The sequence below is a fragment of the Piliocolobus tephrosceles genome, unplaced genomic scaffold (genome assembly GCF_002776525.5).
Source record: "Piliocolobus tephrosceles isolate RC106 unplaced genomic scaffold, ASM277652v3 unscaffolded_20, whole genome shotgun sequence".
Lineage (NCBI taxonomy): Eukaryota > Metazoa > Chordata > Mammalia > Primates > Cercopithecidae > Piliocolobus > Piliocolobus tephrosceles.
In genome coordinates, this window is record NW_022302087.1 from 2782210 (window position 1) to 2801938 (window position 19729).

General features: G+C 41.2%; 1 protein-coding gene across 1 annotated transcript in view; it reads left to right on the top strand.

Annotated features, from left to right (window-relative positions):
• Positions 1-19729, top strand: part of LOC113225271 (myosin-15-like) — a 142999-nt gene that overhangs the window by 115473 nt on the left and 7797 nt on the right. Inside the window, 6 exon segments of the mRNA XM_026456880.2 lie at positions 398-522; positions 3347-3462; positions 9426-9618; positions 9864-10067; positions 14617-14742; positions 16867-17037. Of these exon segments, the coding sequence (XP_026312665.1) occupies positions 398-522; positions 3347-3462; positions 9426-9618; positions 9864-10067; positions 14617-14742; positions 16867-17037 (935 nt within the window).

Genomic DNA, 19729 nt, shown 5'->3' on the forward strand with positions numbered 1-19729 from the left:
TGTTGAGTGGTGACTGAAACAATGGCAGCCACTAGTGTTGATAGCTAAGCACTTACACTGGAAGGGTAGGGACTCCAGGTCTGTGTTCCTCCAGGTGGAACCTGGAATGGCTCTAATGAGCAGGACTGCCATGTAAAGTTGCAAAGGTTGTCCAGAGTACAATATTCTGAAGCACCATCCTCACCATTTGTTGTAGACAATTTTCAGATGGCAAAAGACTATATGAAAAAATGAATGCCTTTAAAATTTCTAGGTCCCATATGGGCTAGGTCATCAAGTTACCAAGGGTGGCATGAGGCCGCTGTTCCAGTGGGCTGGAACAGTCTGTTGTGCCTGGTATCATTGGTTTGAGACTGAGCCCTTTCACTAACTTTGGTTTTCTTACCTCTCTCTCCAGAAGAGATTTCTAATCTGACAAACCAGGTTAGAGAAGGGACCAAGAACTTAACTGAAATGGAAAAGGTCAAGAAACTAATTGAACAAGAGAAGACAGAAGTCCAGGTGACTCTGGAAGAAACAGAGGTATTATCACCAGGGAGAAAAGAAAGTTTTCACTGTGACAAGGCAGAAGATTTGCATTCTACCAATAACAACAGCACCAACAAAAGGACATGTATTCAAATGTTTATTTACTATATGCTAGGCACTCTGCCAAATGCATACTTTTAATATAATCACCATAGCAAACTGCTGTCCCCATTTTATAAAAGAGGAAATTGAGACTCAGCAGGATACACAACTGAATGCAAATCTCCTCATTGTAGTAAAAACAGGAACTATGTCTATCTCATTCGCCAGTTATCCCCAGTGCCCAGACCCTCACTACTCAACATGTGGCCCATGGACATCACTTGGAAGGCTGTTAAAAATTCAGAATCTCAGCCCTCTGCCCATCTCTGTTGAATCAGGATCTGCATTTTAACAAGATCCCTTGGTGGTTCATATGCACATTAATATTTGAGAAGCACTGGCCTAGAACATTGCCTGGCGTGTAGTAGAGGCTCAGTAAATATTTGTCAAATGTTGAATGAATAAATATTCTCATAGCTGTCCCCTCTTTAAAGAGTCAGTCACAAAAACTTCTCAATTTTTTTTCCCCAAAAACTTTTGGTAGTTTTGGAAATAAGATTCAAAGCAATGCTGTCAAACATTGGTTTCTGAAAGCTCATCTTTGTGCAGATTGACAGGAGGGTTTTCAGTGTTACCGATTCACAGTTCAGGAAAAGTCTCTGACTTTATCTCTGAGTGTGCATTAGCAATTGAAAGGACCTCTGAGAAGGTGTTTTGCCAAAGAAGGTAAACTAATGAGGAGGAAGTCGCCCTATCATGATTATTAGGTGGTTAAGAAGCCCTGTGTAGCCTCTTCTCATAGCTGAACTTCATCTTCCTGACTCAACCTTTGAGCAAGTACTCAGGCACATTCAAATACAGCCCTACCCTCCCACCAGTAGAAAATGAAAAAAGATTTTTGAAAGATGTGGCAGTCAGTGTTAGGTAGGGGCCCTTTGGAAGGTATGGTGATGGAAAACAAGACCCCAAAGGAGCGCTCTGTGCCAAACATCGTCTGTTACATTTACCTCACCATTATGATTCCAGAAGAAACTTGCCAAGCAAATGTTTCCATATTACCCTCCATATAGAGTTGTCAGGCAGCAGCTCTTGCCCTGTTATGCATAAATGTTTCCTGAGGCTATCTAACTTTATACAGACTCCTTTTGGTTGGCAGTGTGGTGCCCTCTAGCACAACTGGTCCTTATACAGTTGGTAAACTTTGTTTTGTTTACTTGTTCCCTTTGGTTCTCTGGCTGTCCTGGCAAGGGACTTTTTGAAGCCACCACCTTAACTAAAAGAAGTAAATTTTATGATAGAAATTTCAAGCACTATGACAAGTCAATGAAAAATACAACTGGCACTGACAATGTTTGTCCTATATAACATAGAGGCATCTTTGTATATTCAGTTGATCGGCACATGGGTCAAGGGTGAGAATGACAGGAAGGCCATAGTGCTCAAACCATTTAGTACCACTAGATGGCAATACATTCTATTAGCATTTTCTCAACTTCTGTCATCAGCCACCTCCATAAATACTTCATCAACTTGGACATGTATTTGTAACATTGCGTTATTTATTTTCCTGGGTGAGCCTTTATGAGAAACTTTACCAGATTGTTTTAAAGCCATAAAACTCAAATTATCCCAGGTCGTCTTCCCTAAAGATTCACTTTCTCAGTGCATTTTAGAGGGTTAGAGGTGACAGTCTCCTCTTGAAGGAACTACACTATTCCCTCTGAGGAAACTGTTATCCAAGCATTTGTTTTTGAGTGTGCGTTAGCAATTTTATTTTCTTTTATATTGAAGGTAGTATCAAGAGAACATCAAGGGAGGTCTTATTAAAATTCCCATCATCTTTTTATTTTTATTTTAAAATTGCAACTCAGTTTTACTTTTTCACTTTTGGTTGTATCTGCTAAGCACTCCTCAAAAGAGGCTATAAAAAAATTACTTCTGCCTTTAGGACTGCCTGTAGCTAACTGACCACAAAATTGCATCACCCCTTATGCCCTTACATCATTGGTATTCTGCAAGTGCTTTTTGGGTTTCTTCTTTTATATACATTTTTAGCTTCAGGACAGGCTTTAAAGATTTAGCCAAACCTATGCTTTTAGAATTGAATTGCCTTTATAACATCCCTGCAAATAATTGCCTTAACTATATTTGAATACAGAAAGGGGCAGGGAATCTTCCTGCCTCTCAAAGCAATTCATTTGCAGTAGTGGTACCAATTATGGTGTTAATGGCTCACGCTGAGTGTTATGTGTCAGATACATCCTAAATTCCTTTATTTGTTCTTCATATGACAATATTTGGACACTACCATGTTGTTTGTTCTCTGAATGCGTCCAACTTTTCCTCTATTCCCTCGTGATGTCCAGAATTTAATAGAAGATTCTAGGTAGGAGTTATCACCTTCCTTGTTCTAGCTCTGATACTTTTTAAAATTTATCCCATAGTTGGAATATGTTAGAAAAAGTCAAGAGTAATACATTAAAAAGCTTAAATATAGCCACAGACAAGACTCAAATTTTCTATTTTAAAATAGGCTTTAAAATTCTAGTTCTGGAGCTACAGCTGAAAGACCTAAGAATGTCAAATCTATAAGTGAAATGACAAATGAAAGCAGTTGCTTGTCTCACTGTGTTGCAATCTCTAGGGACCTGACTTGAACCTATATCTTTCCCAGTAACTCTAAGAGAGCTACATTAGCGACATATGTTTTGGGAAAAAAATAAAATTTTTGTCTAAAAGTGGACTTCATTTGATGCTTTTTATTTATGTATTCCAGGGAGCCCTGGAACGTAATGAAAGCAAGATTCTTCGTTTCCAGCTTGAACTCTTGGAAGCTAAAGCAGAACTTGAAAGAAAGCTTTCAGAGAAAGATGAAGAATTAGAAAATTTTAGGTATCTAAGATGATTTTGATATGTAACAATTATGCATTTCTGAATCTGTGACTAAACAGAGCTCATTATGTCCAGCTGTTTTTATGGCCCCTGTTGGAGTATTACCAAAGAAACTTAGTGTAACTGTATATTAGTATCCTTTATATATAATATCTATAATCATATATAGATATTCCTTTATACACAATTAGATATCCCTTTATACACAATTGTATATAGATATTCCTTTATATCAATAGTGGTGAGAGCTTACCACTATTGATATCAAGGAATATCTATATATAATTATTGCTGGATTTTATAATTTTCTTATATTTGAGGAACTTCTGCTGTCATATGAGACTCAAGATAACACCAAATAAGTGATTATATGTATAAGGACTATGCATACTGTCTGCATGTCTCTATAATGCCACTTTGTTGGGCATTGAGAAATTGACTGAAAATGCTGAGCCATGGAGAAAAAAATTAAAAATTCAATGCTGTACTTTCAGACCAGAGTGAAGTTTTCACATACCCCCTGCTTGTACCTGTAGCCATTTGTTTGAAGAGGAGCAGAAGCCAAGAGCTAAGCTGCTTATTGAATCCTTGTTAAAGCAGCTGAGTCTTAATAGTCAGGAAACTGAATTAGACAGGACTCACGGGTTGCAGAATTTTTTCTTAGCTCTGTCATAACAAGCTGATGACTTTAGACATTCCACTTCTTAGCTTCTCAGTGAAGTGAGGGGATAAAAGCAGCCCCTACATGTCACAGAAGGTGGTGAGGAAGATCAGTAGTCTGATGTTGGCAAAGCACTTCACACGCTGTAGATCAAAGGCACAATTATAAACACATGGAATTAACGATGATTATATTATCTAATCTGTTCCCTTAAGTCAATGCCATATGTCAGCAAGAAAAATCATTTGAGCCTGAGATTCAACTGGCAACTTACTTTCAATGTATTTGTTAAACCATTTTTTTTTTTTTAAGAAAAAGGAAAAAAACCCCTGTTAACATGTTCAATTGAACTGACCTCTTTCCCATAGCCCATTTTTAGACAAAACTCTCAAGGGGGTCAATGTTTTAATGAGGATGTCAAGCCAAATTTGGCCCTCTATGTGCTTTGAGTTATCTTTGCTCTCAGTCACTGGTACTTTCTTCTATAGGACTGACTGTGGCGAGGAATTCTGATCTACTTAAGAGGTTCTGAGTCAGTGTCTAAAAGAATTTTTTTGATAAAGGGCAAAAACCTTGGGCCTGGATATTTGCCCTACTTCTTTCCACAAGGAATAAAAATGAATGTCTCCTTCTGCAGATTTAAAAAAAGCAACAAATAACACTGATTTCAAGTAATATCAGACCTGTGCCTATAAATAAACCCAGCTGAGGAGAAATGAATCCTCAGAGAGCCTGTGTCTCGTCAGGTACATCTGAATGTCGCAGAGCAGTTCACCAATTATAATAATCTTAGTGTGAAAAAAAGCCAGAGATCCAAAGAGCTAGGGCTGGAAGAAGAAAGAACTGAAGAATAGGCATAAGCCAGGAGGAGCTGAGAAAAGAAGGGGTGGGCTGGAAGCAGGGGGACGAGCTATTCATACATTTTAGTTAATGATTCATAATAACTATAATAGGTATATCCAGAAAGAAAAGATGAGCTTATTTTACAAAATATCACAAATACCAGCCCAGACCCTTTCTGCTCGGAGCATAGATTGTACCAAAATGCCTTGGTTTAATCTGATAGTTTGACTTTGGGGCTAGCAGGGCATCTTAAGGAAACTGAATAGAATGCCAGGAAAAACAAAATAAGCCAAGTACAAGATTCCAAGCAATCAAGGATAAGCCAGGAAAGTTATAGAACAAGGAAAATATTGCCTGAGGGCAAGATCAGGTTCAAGGTCATATGCCCATATAACCCATCATTAACTCCACAGAAACAGAAGGTTCCCAGGAAGACAGGACCTGGTGAGTAAGTTAAAGGGACCAAAAAAGCAAGAGAAAGTGACCCACAAGCAAAGGCAAAACCTTCATAGTGCAGCAAACTGGGTAACTCATTCAACTCATGCTCTGCTGCCAAGCCATGTCTTCCACTCTGGTGAGGCCTGATTCTGAATGAGCCCAGCCTGGATGCCTGTTGATGGTGAAAAGTACAAGCAGCTGGTATGTGTGTGATATGTTTCACTTGTTCAACAGATGTTGGAGTGCTTAATGTTCACCAGACACTGCCTCATATTCTAGTCAGGCTTTCACAGACACTTTTGGATGATAGGGTATTCTATTTATTTCTATGATAAATAAATAATGTTATAGTTGGCATAGGTTGAGGTAGGGAGGTGATGGTGCAGTCACTGATGGAAGGAGAAGAAGAGCTGGTAGCTGGCTTTGATCTTCCCATCTTATTAGACAGAGGAAGCGAGGCCAGCTTGAAGGCCTACTGCATGGCCCAAGACTGAGCTGACAACAGGTTGGTCAGGTGCATCCTACATCTTCAGGTAATTCTCTGATTGGAGGAAATGTTGAATTGTGAGAGTCCTCACACTGGTCCACAGCCATGGTCTTTCTGAGCTGTATTCTGCTCTCCCAGATACACCCAGAGAGGTGTTTTTGAGAATGAGGCACTGAAATTCCTTATTCTATCATACTGCATTTGTTTGTTTTGGTTGATCACTGATTGAAAGGCCAAGCAAGCTTTTTCTCTGAAGGGTCAGATGTTAAATATTTTCTGCTTTGCTAGCTACATGTTTCATTTGCCACAGAGATGTGGCAGTTACTTAACACTGTAGGTGTAGGTTGAAAACAGCCATAGACAATAGGAAACAAATGGGCATGGTGGGAGTTTGGCCCACAGCCCATAGTTTTCCCACCCCTGGTCTAGAGCCCCAGATACATAGTAATGTTCCTTCTGTAAAGTCCACTCCTGTGATCTCAGTCATGTCAAACTTTGCCACGTGGTCTTAATTTATATATACCATCTGACTTGGTTTCTTTTATTGTCTGAGTGACTCTCTGCCAGAATATGCTCAAATCTTTTCCCACTTCTAAGTAAAATATTTTCGAATGTCTTTGAAAATTGGAATCTCAAACTCAGACATGGTAGCAAAATAACTTGTTAATGATTTTAAAGCTGGCTCATATGTATTTGGATTAAGAAAAAATCCCTTATTTCTTTGACATAGATTAGAAATATCATAAGGAAAATAAATGACCTATTATTGCATTGTCAATGATTTAAATGCTGAACTAATGGTTTAAAATCATTAGCTCTTCAAAGTTCTATCATCTCGATTTTTCCTTGCATTTGGTTTTTTAAATTGTATTTCACATTTTAGGAAAAAGAAGGTACTTCTTCCTATATTGCCCTTGGTCTTGAATGCATCATTTTTCTTAAAGAATGTACTTGAGGGAGTTTTCATTTTAAAGATTTCTTGACTCTGTATGAAATGTGTTGATTGTTTAGCAGCCATTCTCCAGGACTGTATTATACTCATGCCTCTTAAACCATCTCACTTTTTACTTGTCTTCAGGCACTCATGAAGTTTCATAAACAACTGTGGGAAAAGTGCAGTTTAAAACATGCAGTTTGCCTGCTTAAGTAGAATGTATTTCTGTACAGAGGATTTTGACACCAGGCTAAGGATGCTTCAGTGTTCCTGTGTAAGGAGTGTCAACTGTGGCAAAAATGAAAGTTTCCCAGTGTAGGACAGATAAGCGTTTACAGCTTTTGGTGATGTGGAGTGTGAGCATCCCTGTCCTGGTTTACTACAGGTGTCATCACAAAATGCACAGATGGGTGGCTTCAACAGCAGAAATGTATTTCCTTACAGCTCTGGAGACTAAAGGTTCAAGATCAAAGTGTTGGCAGGTTTGGTTTCTCCCAATGCCCCTCCTTGGCTTGCAGATGGTCACATTTTCACTGCATCCTCATCTGTTCTTTCCTCTGTGTACATGCATCCCCGTGTCTCTTCTTCTTATAAGGACACTAACTAGTCCCATTGGATTAAGGCCCCATCCTAACAGCCTCATTTAATCTTAATTACATCTTTGAAGGCCCTATCTCCAAATATAGTCATATTCTTAAGTCTTGGGGGTAAAGTAAGAACATATGAATTTTGGGGGGGACATAATGCAGTCCCTAGAAGTCCATAGTAACTTTACCTACTGGGATCCCTGTAGGATTCTGATCTGGAAGCTGAACAAAAGCCCAGAGCCTAAGGACAGGCAGAAGACAGGTGCTCACATTGGACTCTGGAGTCAGACAGAGTTATTTTCTATACATTTCCATAATTGCTTCTAAGGCCTCCCTCACCAATGGGCAGAATGGGGGTCATGAAAAGTAGTACCTCCACCTGTCAACCAATTTCAAGCTCTGACCCCTCTCTTCCCCCTGTAGGTCGTATGCCTTTTTTTCTTTTTTTGAGACAAGAGTCTTGCTTTGTTAGCCAGGCTGGAGTGCAGAGGTATGAACTTGGCTCACTGCAACATCTGTCTTCTGGGTTCAAGTGATTCTCCTGCCTCAGCCTCCCAAATAGCTGGAACTACAGATGCATTCTGCCATGCCCAGCTAATGTTTGTATTTTTAGTAGAGACGGGATTTCACCATGTTGGCTAGGCTGGTCTCGAATTCCTGACCTCAGGTGATCTGCCTACCTCAGCCTCACAAAGTGCTGGGATTACAGGTATGAGCCACTGCGCTCGGCCTGTATGCTTTCTTGATCGACCTCACAGAGGTTAGGACACTGACTTGATGACAATTCAACATGGAATCGAATTCTGATCTAATCTAATTTGTGCAGATAGGTTCTATGAGAAAGAAGAATAGAAAGGCTTTTGCCTTCTCTGTTCTCTATTATCTGTCCAGCACCAGGTCCCTGTTTCCTGAATTGAGCTTAACAGGGCATGTGTCTATTATACTAGTTAAACTGTCTTAACATTCACCAAATCTTGGTGACTTAAAACAAATAGAAGTTTATTTTTGCCTATGTTTGAGGCCATTGTGAGGTAGGATGAAGAGTGAGTCAATAACATTCAAAGTCATTGAAAGACCCAGGTTCTTTCCGTCTTGTGATTCCATGATCTTCTGTATGTGGCCATCAAGTTTGGCAGAAAGGGGGAAGGGAGAGTGCAGGAACTCACAAGTGAACATTTCTAGGGGCCAGCCCTGGAATGGTAAACTTCATTACTGCCCACAGTGCATTTACCAGAATCTAGTCACTATGTTCCAAACTAACTGCAAACAGTTTGGGAAATAAAAATTCCCATGGATTCTCTCAATTTTTTATTTTTTAATGGCCTTCCTAAACACATAGCTATTGTTTTCTGTCACTTTGCAAACACGTTTTTAGTTCTAGTTTTTGTTCTTAGGAAGGAATTTAAAGTGTTAAAGTAATTCAGTATCACACAATTGGTTTTGTCAGCCAATCCTTGGGTGTACCCTCAAACTCCTAGAGAAAGATAACCATTTTATTCTAGGAGAGTTATGTCTCCAGGCTACTGTAGCAGTGTTGCTGCATCTCAGGAATTGTTCCAACCTGAATGGCTTTTTCCTGCCTTGTTCAGATATTTTTCACCATTGAAAGTAGTTGAAATATTATGGCTGTCTGAAAGAGCATCCTTCCTTCATCCTTAGCCACCACAGGAAACCCAGGTGCTTGCCCTAGATCATCCTTTATGGGATATCAGATGAGACTAAAGCTGCCTCACAGGAACCTTGAAAAGCTTCTTGTATTTTCCAGGATTCTGCAGGGAAGTTGGTCTGGAAACCTTACTTAGTCCATTATGGAGGACATATACTCACTAACCTAACTTCTCATTCTCTCTGTTTTTAAAATAAAAGACCTTAGACTCATTTTGTTAGTTACTTAAAATTTTTCTTGGATTTTAGTTTATCTTTTCTATTTCTTGTACTGTTTTAAACATAGCAGGTGAATTTGATTAATCTGGATGTATCATTTCCCCCACTCCAACTGTTATTTCAAATTAGGAGGAAACAGCAGTGTACCATTGACTCCATGCAGTCTAGTCTGGATTCTGAAGCTAAGAGCAGAATTGAGGCTACCCGGCTGAAGAAGAAGATGGAAGAGGACCTCAATGAGATGGAACTCCAGCTTAGCTGTGCCAACCGGCAGGTGTCAGAGGCAACCAAATCCCTGGGCCAGCTTCAGATTCAAATCAAGGTATTTTAAAACTGTAAGATGGGGTAGGGAGGGGTGGAAAATGTTTCTGCTTATGGAAGCAAACTAAGCAACAGATTGTTGTGTTCAGCAATAAAGATGAGGACAACAAATACAATCTTTCCAGAGAGAAGGAGCATGCTTACGTCTAAATACGTAGAACCATGGTCAGAGCATGCATACATAGGTGCATAGTATATGTTGAACTCAGAGGGATCTGTACTCCAGGCCCATCTTTTCTCTCACAGGACCTTCAGATGCAGCTGGATGACAGCACACAACTGAACAGTGATCTGAAGGAGCAGGTGGCTGTGGCTGAGCGGCGCAACTCTCTTCTTCAGTCTGAACTAGAGGATCTAAGGTCCTTGCAAGAGCAGACAGAGCGTGGCCGCAGGCTGTCAGAAGAAGAGCTCCTGGAAGCAACAGAAAGAATCAGTCTTTTCTATACCCAGGTGGGGCCCATATACTCTCCGTATTAGCTGGGCCAGTTAGCTGAAGGCAGTGGTTCCCACACTTGGACCATGCAGTTGCAGCCTTGGACCATGCACAGTCGCCCTGTTAAGTCTTGGATGTGCCTGTGAAGCACAGGGACGGGCTATGCAGCAGAGCCACAGTCATACTCTTCATTTATTCCCAAGTATGTTATTTCCTTCAGGCTGCCATAACAAAGTACCATAAACAGGGTGGTGTAAAGCAACGGAAGTTTATTTTCTCGCATTCCTGGAGGTTGAAAACCTGCAATCAAAGTGTCAGCTGGACCATGCTCCCTCTGAAATCTGTAGGGAAATACTTCCTTGCCCCTTCCTAGCTTCTGGTGGCTTACTGGCAATCTTTGCTATTCCTTGGCTTATGGATGCATCACTCCAACCTTCTGCCTTCACATGGTGTTCTCCCTGTGTCTTCACAGCATCTTCCCCCTGCGAGGGTCTGTTGCTGTCTAAATTGCTACTTTTTATAGGGGTACCAGTCATATTTGATTAAGTTCTACCCTAATGACCTCATTTTAACTCGTTTACCCCACTACTTCCCTTTTTCTAGTTTCCTTTTAAACAAAATAAGACCCTATTTCCAAATAAGGTCACGTTCTGATAAATTGGGGGTTAGGACTTCAACATATCTTTGTGTGTGTGTGTGTGTGTGTGTGTGTGTGTGTGTGTGTGTGAGAGAGAGAGAGAGAGAGAGAGAGAGGCAAAATTCAACCCATAACAATAAGCCTTATGCCAGAAGAATGGATTGTCAGGGCATCCACAGCCAGGATGCTAGGGAGGGAGGGATGAGCATCCCCTAATGTTCCAGAACCACTCCTGCTCCTGGTTCTCCTGCTCTCTCTAAGCCATGTGCTTCCCCAGCATCCCAGAATTAAAACAGTGCTCCTGCCTTGGAGCCAGGAAAGCCGTGACAATTCTGAGTGGCTGCTGACAGATATGATACGCTGTCCAGACTCTGGCTTCTAATGGAAGGTTATGTAAGTGACATGAAGCAAGAATTCTTAAATCCTTCTCTTTCTCCTAGAATCAGAAGAAGCCATAGTTTCCAGGACAAGCATCTACAGTAAATGGGTTGTGTGATAAGTGTTTGTAGGGCACCCCCCCATAACCTGGACTGGTATGGGTGATGTAGACACAGAATGTCTCCACTGTCCTAAAAAAATGAAGATTGAACTAAGCAATTGTAGTACACTGCTAAGAGTATAATGATAGAGCAAGCACACCCCTACAGAAGGCCTTCCTTGACAATCCAAGAGTTAGGTAGATGCACAGTATGCTTCGTCTGAGTCATGAAGGACATTTAAGAAGCCAGCCAGGTAGAGAGAAAAGTCAAGGGCAGAGGCATGGGGTGTGGGGGGAAGGAGTTTATGAGTCTAAGGGAAATTCACATGCTAGGGTATTGGCTGGATAGCCAGAAGGAGCAGAAATCATGCTGAGATAGGTAGGGCCAGGTCACCAGGGACCCTGAGCCTGAGACTGATGGAGTTTGAATTTTGTCTTGCAGCTCATGGAGATCCACTGAAGAATTTTGAGTAGCTAAGAGTGAAGTTATCAGATTTGCATTTTGGGAAGTTTTACTCTGGTGATTATTGTGAAGGACAGTTTAAAGCACCTAAGGGCAGAACTGCTACACTCTGGGGCATTCAGAACTATCTGTGGGATCATTTTGGTTGCCACAGTGACTGGGCAATACCACTGGCATTGAGTGAGTAGGGTCCAGAGATACCAAAACTCCTTCAAGGTGATATCCCAAGGAACTGCGCCTTCCAGAATGCCAGTTGTCCCCTACTGAAAAATACTGGATAAAAGAAAGTATGAACCAGAAATGTGCCTGTTGAAAGATGTTGCAATTAGTTTGTGCCTATAGTTTGACTTTTTTTCCCCTGTGTATGACACAATCCCATCTGGGTACCATGTGGTAAAGAACAAATAGTCTGTAGGTTATAGATCATTCCCAACAGGCTAACTCAAACATTTTTTTTCTTCTTCAAGAAAGTTTAAATACAATGAGTTGGATTCTTATAAAATGGACTATAGACTTTTAAAAAAGTAACTCATCCACTGTCTAGAGCAAGGCTTCCCAGCCCCTGGGCCACAGACCAGTACAGGTCTGGGGCCTGTTAAGAACTGGGCTGCATGGCAGGAGGTGAGCTGCAGGGGAGTGAGCTTTGCTTCCTGTCAGGTCAGCAGCAGCGCTAGATTCTCATAGGAGCGCAAACACTCGTGTGAACTGCTCATGTGAGAGATGTAGGCTGCGTGCTCCTTATGAGAATCTAATGCCTCATAATCTGAGGTGGAACAGTTTCATCCCCAAACCATTCCCCCACCCAACCCCCCTACCTGGTCTGTGGGAAAATTTTCTTCCATGAAACCAAAAGGGTTGGGGACCACTGTCTATAGTACTTAATTGCTATTGGTAACAAATCATTTGCCATGCATATCATACATAATAATGCACCAGTGGGATCCAATATGATGCAAAATCACTAGCCTAGAGCGAGATGAGGATCAGTTAGAGAAAAAGCATGCATAGAGAGGAGAGGATTTGGGGAAGAAGAAAATTAGGCAGAGGAGACCTGGTCTCTAGGGCAGAGTTTCTGAAACTTGATGTGTACATACAAGAATCCCTGACACAAAAAATGTAAATTCTCAGATCTCACCCCAGATCCACTAAATCAGAAGCTCTGCATTGGGACCTAGAAAGTGAACACGTTCTCAGGTGCTACTGCTCATAGAAAGACTACCTTTTGACCAGCACTGGTCTAGGTGATATTATATTATTCACAAGGACCTCTCCCCAACCTAAACCATGCTGGGGCACCTTGCAGTTACTAGAACATTATCAAGCAAAACGTATTGAACCTTTTAGGGAGCCTTCTTAGCTACCTGCTGCATTTCCAGATCTCTAGCCTAGGACTAACATATGAGGCTAAACTTATCTTTGACTGATTACAAGTACCTTTTTCAAACCTGAGCTGTGACAGTCTAGATTACCTTTCTGCAAAACACCCCCTAATTCCCTTTCTCCTAAAAAAAATAAAAATAACAAATTAGAGAGTAATTCAGTTTGCAAAGATTTAAGCCCTTGTCTCCCTAGCAAATTTTAAATGATTCTATGTACAAACAAATTGGTATTTGTACTTGTACCTTCCTCTACAAAGAAATAGTTTCTATGGGGTCTGTGCTGTGAGCATCCAAAAAACACTTCAGGAAAATACAATTATTTCCACCCCATCTCTCAGGCCATGGCAGTGGAAATCTTGGAGGTATCCAGGGCCTGGCTCTCCATAAGGACAAAAGATGGCAGTCTTGATAAAGATGCTTCATGCCATAGAGAAAGTGGGGTAGATAGAACCAGTGATGCTGGAATATCATTCTATTTTTTTTTTTTCTTTTTTGAGACGGAGTCTCACTCTGTCACTCAGGTTGGAGTGCAATGGTGTAATCTCAGCTCACTGCAACCTCCGCTTCCCAGGCTCAAGCAATCCTCTCACCTCAGCCTCCCGAGTAACTGGGACCATAGGTGTATGCCACCACACCCAGCTATTATTGGTAAAAGTTTTGGTAGAGACGGGATTTTGCCATGTTGCCCAGGCTGGTCTCAAACTCCTGAGCTCAAGAGATTCACCCCCCTCAGCCTCCCAAAGTACTGGGATGACAGGTCTGAACCACCACACCTGGCCTGGCATATCTTTCTATTTCCAGGTCTTCATCGTGCTACTGAGAAAGGCACTAGCCAGAGGCAAGTGAATGTGAAACGGATAAAGTGAAAGGAGAAATAAAAAAATAGAAAGCCTATGCCTTTTATATACACTGTGAGTTTTCACACCCTCAGAAAAGCTGTGCTTCAAACACAGACCAAATAGCAGCAAAAGGATATTTGACCACTAGTGTCACAACTCAGGAAGGAAAGAATTAGGGCAGCACCAACCATAGAACACAAAGAATCCTCCGTGGTAATGAGGGTACCTAAGGGCTAGAGGAGGAGGCTTATTCTGAACTACTTTCCCCACCTCCTCACTGTAAAGTAAGATAAGAAGGGAAGTAGAAAAAGAAGAGGAATGATTTTTTTTTTGTTTCTGGAGCAGCATACTGGGAGTTACAATTTTTATTCCCCAACCTCTGCCCCTCAGATGTCTGCAGTTGACCCCAACTTCTGCTCTAGAACACTTGTTTCTACCACATCCAAAAGCAAATGGCAGAGAAACATTTCCTCAACCCACTGAAAACCAAGCACATGTTTGCGGCTTGTGGGTTATCTAGATACCATTCCTCCCTTCTGATTCAGGCTGCAATCTCTTTAGTCCTGAACTTTTAATGGGTGAAATCCCTTCCATTCAAGTTTGATGGCAAAAGCCTTTTGGGGTTGGGAGCATAGCTTAAGGGAATATGGCTCACTATGATAAAATTTGCTTCTGGCCAGAGCTGACTCCCATTGCATGTCCTGAACAGACCAGCTTGCATTTACATTGCTGGCTTTTACTTGCCTAACAGGAATGCTGCTTTTCTTTAGAACACAAGCCTCCTCAGCCAGAAGAAGAAACTGGAGGCTGATGTTGCCCAGATGCAGAAAGAAGCTGAAGAGGTGGTGCAGGAGTGTCAAAATGCAGAAGAGAAGGCCAAGAAGGCAGCCACTGAGGTGGGTCCATTGACCACCTACTCAATCCTCTCTCCCAGAGTTCAGTGGCGCAGTGGCCAAGGGGCAGGGGCACATCTGCAGCCAAAAAGTATTCCATTGATTTCCCATACAGCCAAGAGGAGGTTAGTCTGACCTCTCTGCCTCCCTATTCTCATCTTGAAAAATTAGGTCAATTAGCTCCTCCCACTAACATACCCTGGTGATGAAAAGGAGCAGTTGATTGCTATAAGCAAAACCTTATAAAAGCAGGAGTCTTCTTTTGTTTCGGTTAAGCCACTTTTCATTTGTGAATCAATATATCTAGTGTCTAGAAACAATTCTTTCTGTGTTTCCTTACAAAAAGCTATTTTTCCTAGGGTCTATAACAGTTTTATGATGATGATTTGGAAAGAATGCTTAATTCACTTTTTTTTTTTTTTACAACCTGTACTACTGCTTGAAGAGCAAAATCAGGTTGGTAAAAAAGAGTTTCAGGGCTGCCATACCTTCTTTATTTTCCAGTTGTTGATGGCAGTGATTTTCCTAAATGATGTTGAACTCAGAGTTGGCTGCCAACCTTGGTGAACCTTTGTAGGGACTGAAAAAAGGCCACCCTCTGGGTACCTCCTGTGGGCAGATGCAGCACTTCTCTCAGAGGGCATGGTTAGCGGAAGGTACCACTGGGAGAAAGGTATTAGTGGAGGGGGAGGTTTGTGTGTGGCAGATTCAGCTTTGAAGGTCCCATTGCAGAGTGGGGCTCCGGCTTGGTTTCTGTCTCTGCTCACCCCTTCTCCATCAAGAGCTTTTGTGCAGCCCATCAAATGCACAACCACATGCAACAGCCCTGATCCTCCCACATGAAGGGAAGCAGATCCCCCCCACCCCACCCCACCCCCCGTTAAACTAGGAGACAGGACATTTGATTATATTTTACATTAGTCATTTTAAAATTCAAAGGAGGTAAAGAGCTTATGTCTGTATTTGCTCAAGTTATTTAACACTTGGGGAGCTAAACAAAACCATTGCACCAAATCCCAATCAGTTAATCATTGTAGAATCCAGCCCCCTCTAAGAATGGGCAACCATGCCTATCACTCATCCATTTTGTGTCAAGGCAATTATTCTGATCTCTGATGAAAACGAGGTGTGTGAAACCTTGAAGATGTTTGATGGCCAAGGGAACAAATATGTGTAACATTTATGAAAATCCACATAGGTAGAAAGGAATAAAAATAGCTGCTCCTGTTTGATAAATTTATGCAATCGTACATTATGAAGATGCTCTCTGCTTAATCTTGCCTTGATAAGATTTTCTTGACAGTGTGTTGAAAAGTGAACTCATCTCTGACCCACCCTCCAAACCTCCCACAGTTTAACTCTGAGTCCCAACCCCACATCACGGAACATAATTCATGCTTTGCCCTCACCATCTGCATGAAAGTCTCACACTTAAATTCTACAGATGGTTGGTAACCTGATAGACAGAAAAGCTTTGGCTGTGAGGGCCATGTTCTTACATTAAATGTACCTAGAGATTCTCAAAACAGTCCTTAACGATTGCATCGAGACACCAAGCCCTCGTACACATAGCCAAAGCCAAGAGCAGGCTTTACAATTAACCTTTTTCATGCCAGATTATTGGCAGTGAGAGCATCTGTTACTGCCAAATTCCTGGAGCCAAACTTGTTTGTGTAGTGAATCACAGAATTATAGAAGTGAGATGTGAATAGATTTTTGTAGGCACTTCTCCATATCTTTCCTGGTTCATTAATGTGAAACTAGTTACTTTATTCAATAATCAATCATCCCAGTGCTTTATTCAATTAAAAGCCGTTGCTTCAGTTGGTCATCTTTCTTTTAATACAGGTGTTGTATAATAATGTTCATATGGTTCTTCATCTTTGGTCTGTTTCCACCACTCCTTACCCTGTTCTCTCCTGTAGCTACTGCTGTCTCTATTGCGTTACTGTTAACAAACTCGAGGGTGGTAGTGGTTAGGGAGATTATCATGGGAAGAGATCACATATACAGAGGCAAGGTGCAGCAGCCAGTCAGACCAGGAACTGAAGATCATGGGTCAAAATGTTAAGATCAATTTACTGCTGCACTAGCTCAGTCCCTTTTTCACCCTCTCCCCCACCCCAGGCAGCAAACTTGTCAGAAGAACTGAAGAAGAAGCAAGATACCATTGCCCACTTGGAAAAGACGAGAGAAAATATGGAGCAGACAATTACAGACTTACAGAAAAGGCTGGCTGAAGCTGAACAGACAGCCCTGATGGAGAGTAGAAAACAAATCCAGAAACTAGAATCCAGGGTAGGAGTCTGGGTAATCATGAGGGCTTGACAGTCCCCAATTCAAGACCTCTTTGTCCTGGAATGTGACACCAGATCTGCCCCTCAACACACATACCCTTTATCACTTTTGCTTTTAGCACTTTCAGATCTTTAAGAGTGTCAGATCTCAATATATGCATTCATTCTTTGCTTGACTTTGGGTGAGCACATAGGACTTTCCTTGGACTGGATGAAATCTGACTTCCCTCCTGCTAATTAACAATACAGCTCTTCCTGCTCACCTCACCAGCTCCAGGCTCTCACTCCAGGGCTACCTGGTGTTTCCAAACACACCCCTGGCAGTCTTGCTTCTGTGCCTTTGTTCCTGTTATTTCCTCTGCAGAGAATGCCCATTTTCTGACAGCCAGACAAAGGAGAGGGAAAACAAACTAAAATCAATGATCAAGAAAGACTCAGAGAAGATACAGTAAGGACTGATAGAAATGAAGTAGTATCTGCCTTCAGGGAGCTTAAAAACAAGTAGTAACTCATCTTGAAAATAAGATTTGTAAAATTATTGAATCCATTTTAATGACTACAGACAAGGCATATGATAAATGCTACAAGAATGGAAAGAATATTCAACTAGGATTCGATTGTTCAAAAGGGCCTCTGAAAAATAAGGTGTCACCTTTGCACATCTATGGTATACCCATACAATGGAATATCAAAGTACATTTCGGGGACCTCCATACAGTCATACAGTGAGGGCAAGTGGAAAGCGTATATCCTTTTGTTCAAGAAAGTGGGGGAATATGAGGGTGTACACATATGCTTGTATTTTCAAAATGAAATGGTAACAGGATAAATCAGAAAAATAAAAATGACTATCTATAAGAGGATAACACAGAGATGACAGTCGGACCTTCATAATGTGCCTTGTTTAGTTGTTTTGATTGGAAAATCATATAAATCATTTGCATACTTTATAATTAAAAAAACAAATTTAAGTCAAAGAAAAAAACTCAGCAGTCCCTAAAATTTTAACACCAGTGGAAGCAAATGAAGTTAACGATATATTAAATTGGGGGCATTAAACATACACAAGTAAGAATTATTCTCAGTGACCTTTAAACATAATGTTTTGTCCATACATCCCTCAATATAAGGACAAAATAACAAGAGAATGGCTAAAACCATACATTTATAACCTCAAAATACCAACATTTAATTGCTATTAGCAGTAAGACCATTGTTTATCCAATGACATATATAAGAACCAAGATTTTTGGTATAAGAGAAATGGCATATAGGTATAACATTTAAAAGTATGCATTTTTCCCCTAAAAAATACACGAAACTGTTTTTTCCAACTCAATTCTAAGATTTCCAGATTTTATTTTCAATTGCTGTTTGTTCACTATTATGGCCTAGAACCAGTGATAACTCAGTAGTAATGACTAGCGATGAACTCCTTAATATCAGATAATACTAAGGAATTATGGTTAATATTCTTAAAGACACAACCATGGTACCATCATTACCTGTTAGAATGATATCCAATAGTATTTACAGGTGGAATTACATGGTGTCTAGGATTTGCTTTAGTAGAGCAGTTTTTCCCCAAAGTGTTTTAATCACTTTAATTCCCCCCAAAATTCTTAACAAGTGCTTAAAAAAAAGTAGAAGGGCCTGTAAGAGCTCACGTCCCGACAGACAGAACTGTGTCAGGTTCCTGTATGACAGGTGTCAGAAGATTGCTTTAAATGGGCTTCATCCACAAGGAAGTTGCACACTTGCTCCCCTCCCTTCACACTGCACCTGTCTGAGGAGGGACGGGAGGGAAGAATGGCTCCAGTGGGGAGTAAGAGGTGGGGTCCGGTGCGCTAGGCACATTCATGCCTCAGGGCACTGGCCTTCCCGTCCTCAGGAAGGCTTCTTGGAGAAGCTGGCACTGGCCTCAAGGAGAAAGCAGGAAAAAGAGGATACCTGGGCACCCCAGCCAGGGGGAGCAGCCAACATCAACTCCCTAGTCCCTCTCCTGCCTTATTTCTCTCTGTGGCACTTGTCCCCATCAAACATAGCCTACATTTTACTTTGTTTTGTCTGTCTGCTTCCCCTCATTAGAATGTATGCTAATTCCGGGAAGAGATTTTTGTCTGTTTTGTTCACTGCTGTATCCTAGCACTGGGGTGTGGTATGTAGTAGGCACCTGCGTTGAATGAATGTTAAGCTCGTTTGTGTAACTCTATAAGGCTGCAGGCAGTTTGTCTGTGTGATAGCTCTCCCACAAAGCGGGACTGTAGGGTTGTGGGTGACATACATGTGACAAACTCAGCGTCCGATTTCTTTAGAGAGTCAGAGCTGGATGTAGAGAAAGCAGCTGAAGATTAGGTATTATGTTGACAAAATCCTCAAGTGGGCTACACATTGCTTACTCTCTATACTTACATATACATTCATACATACACTTTGGGTGTGATTTTGCAATTCAAGAAAAAAGCTTCTCATATCTGTGTGAATTCGCCTTTCACATATTTCAGTCTAAACAGTTCTTTTATGAATCCATAAAAGATCTCACTTTTGGCGAGAGAGTTTTCCCGAGACACTGTCCTGTCTAAGTACTACCAGAAATGGTGTGTGCATGTTCCCTTGACACTTTGCTGTCTTTCAAGTGATTGTGCCAGTTGGCAAATAGAAGGCCAGCCTTGCTGGCAGCGTGTGGTCTGAGG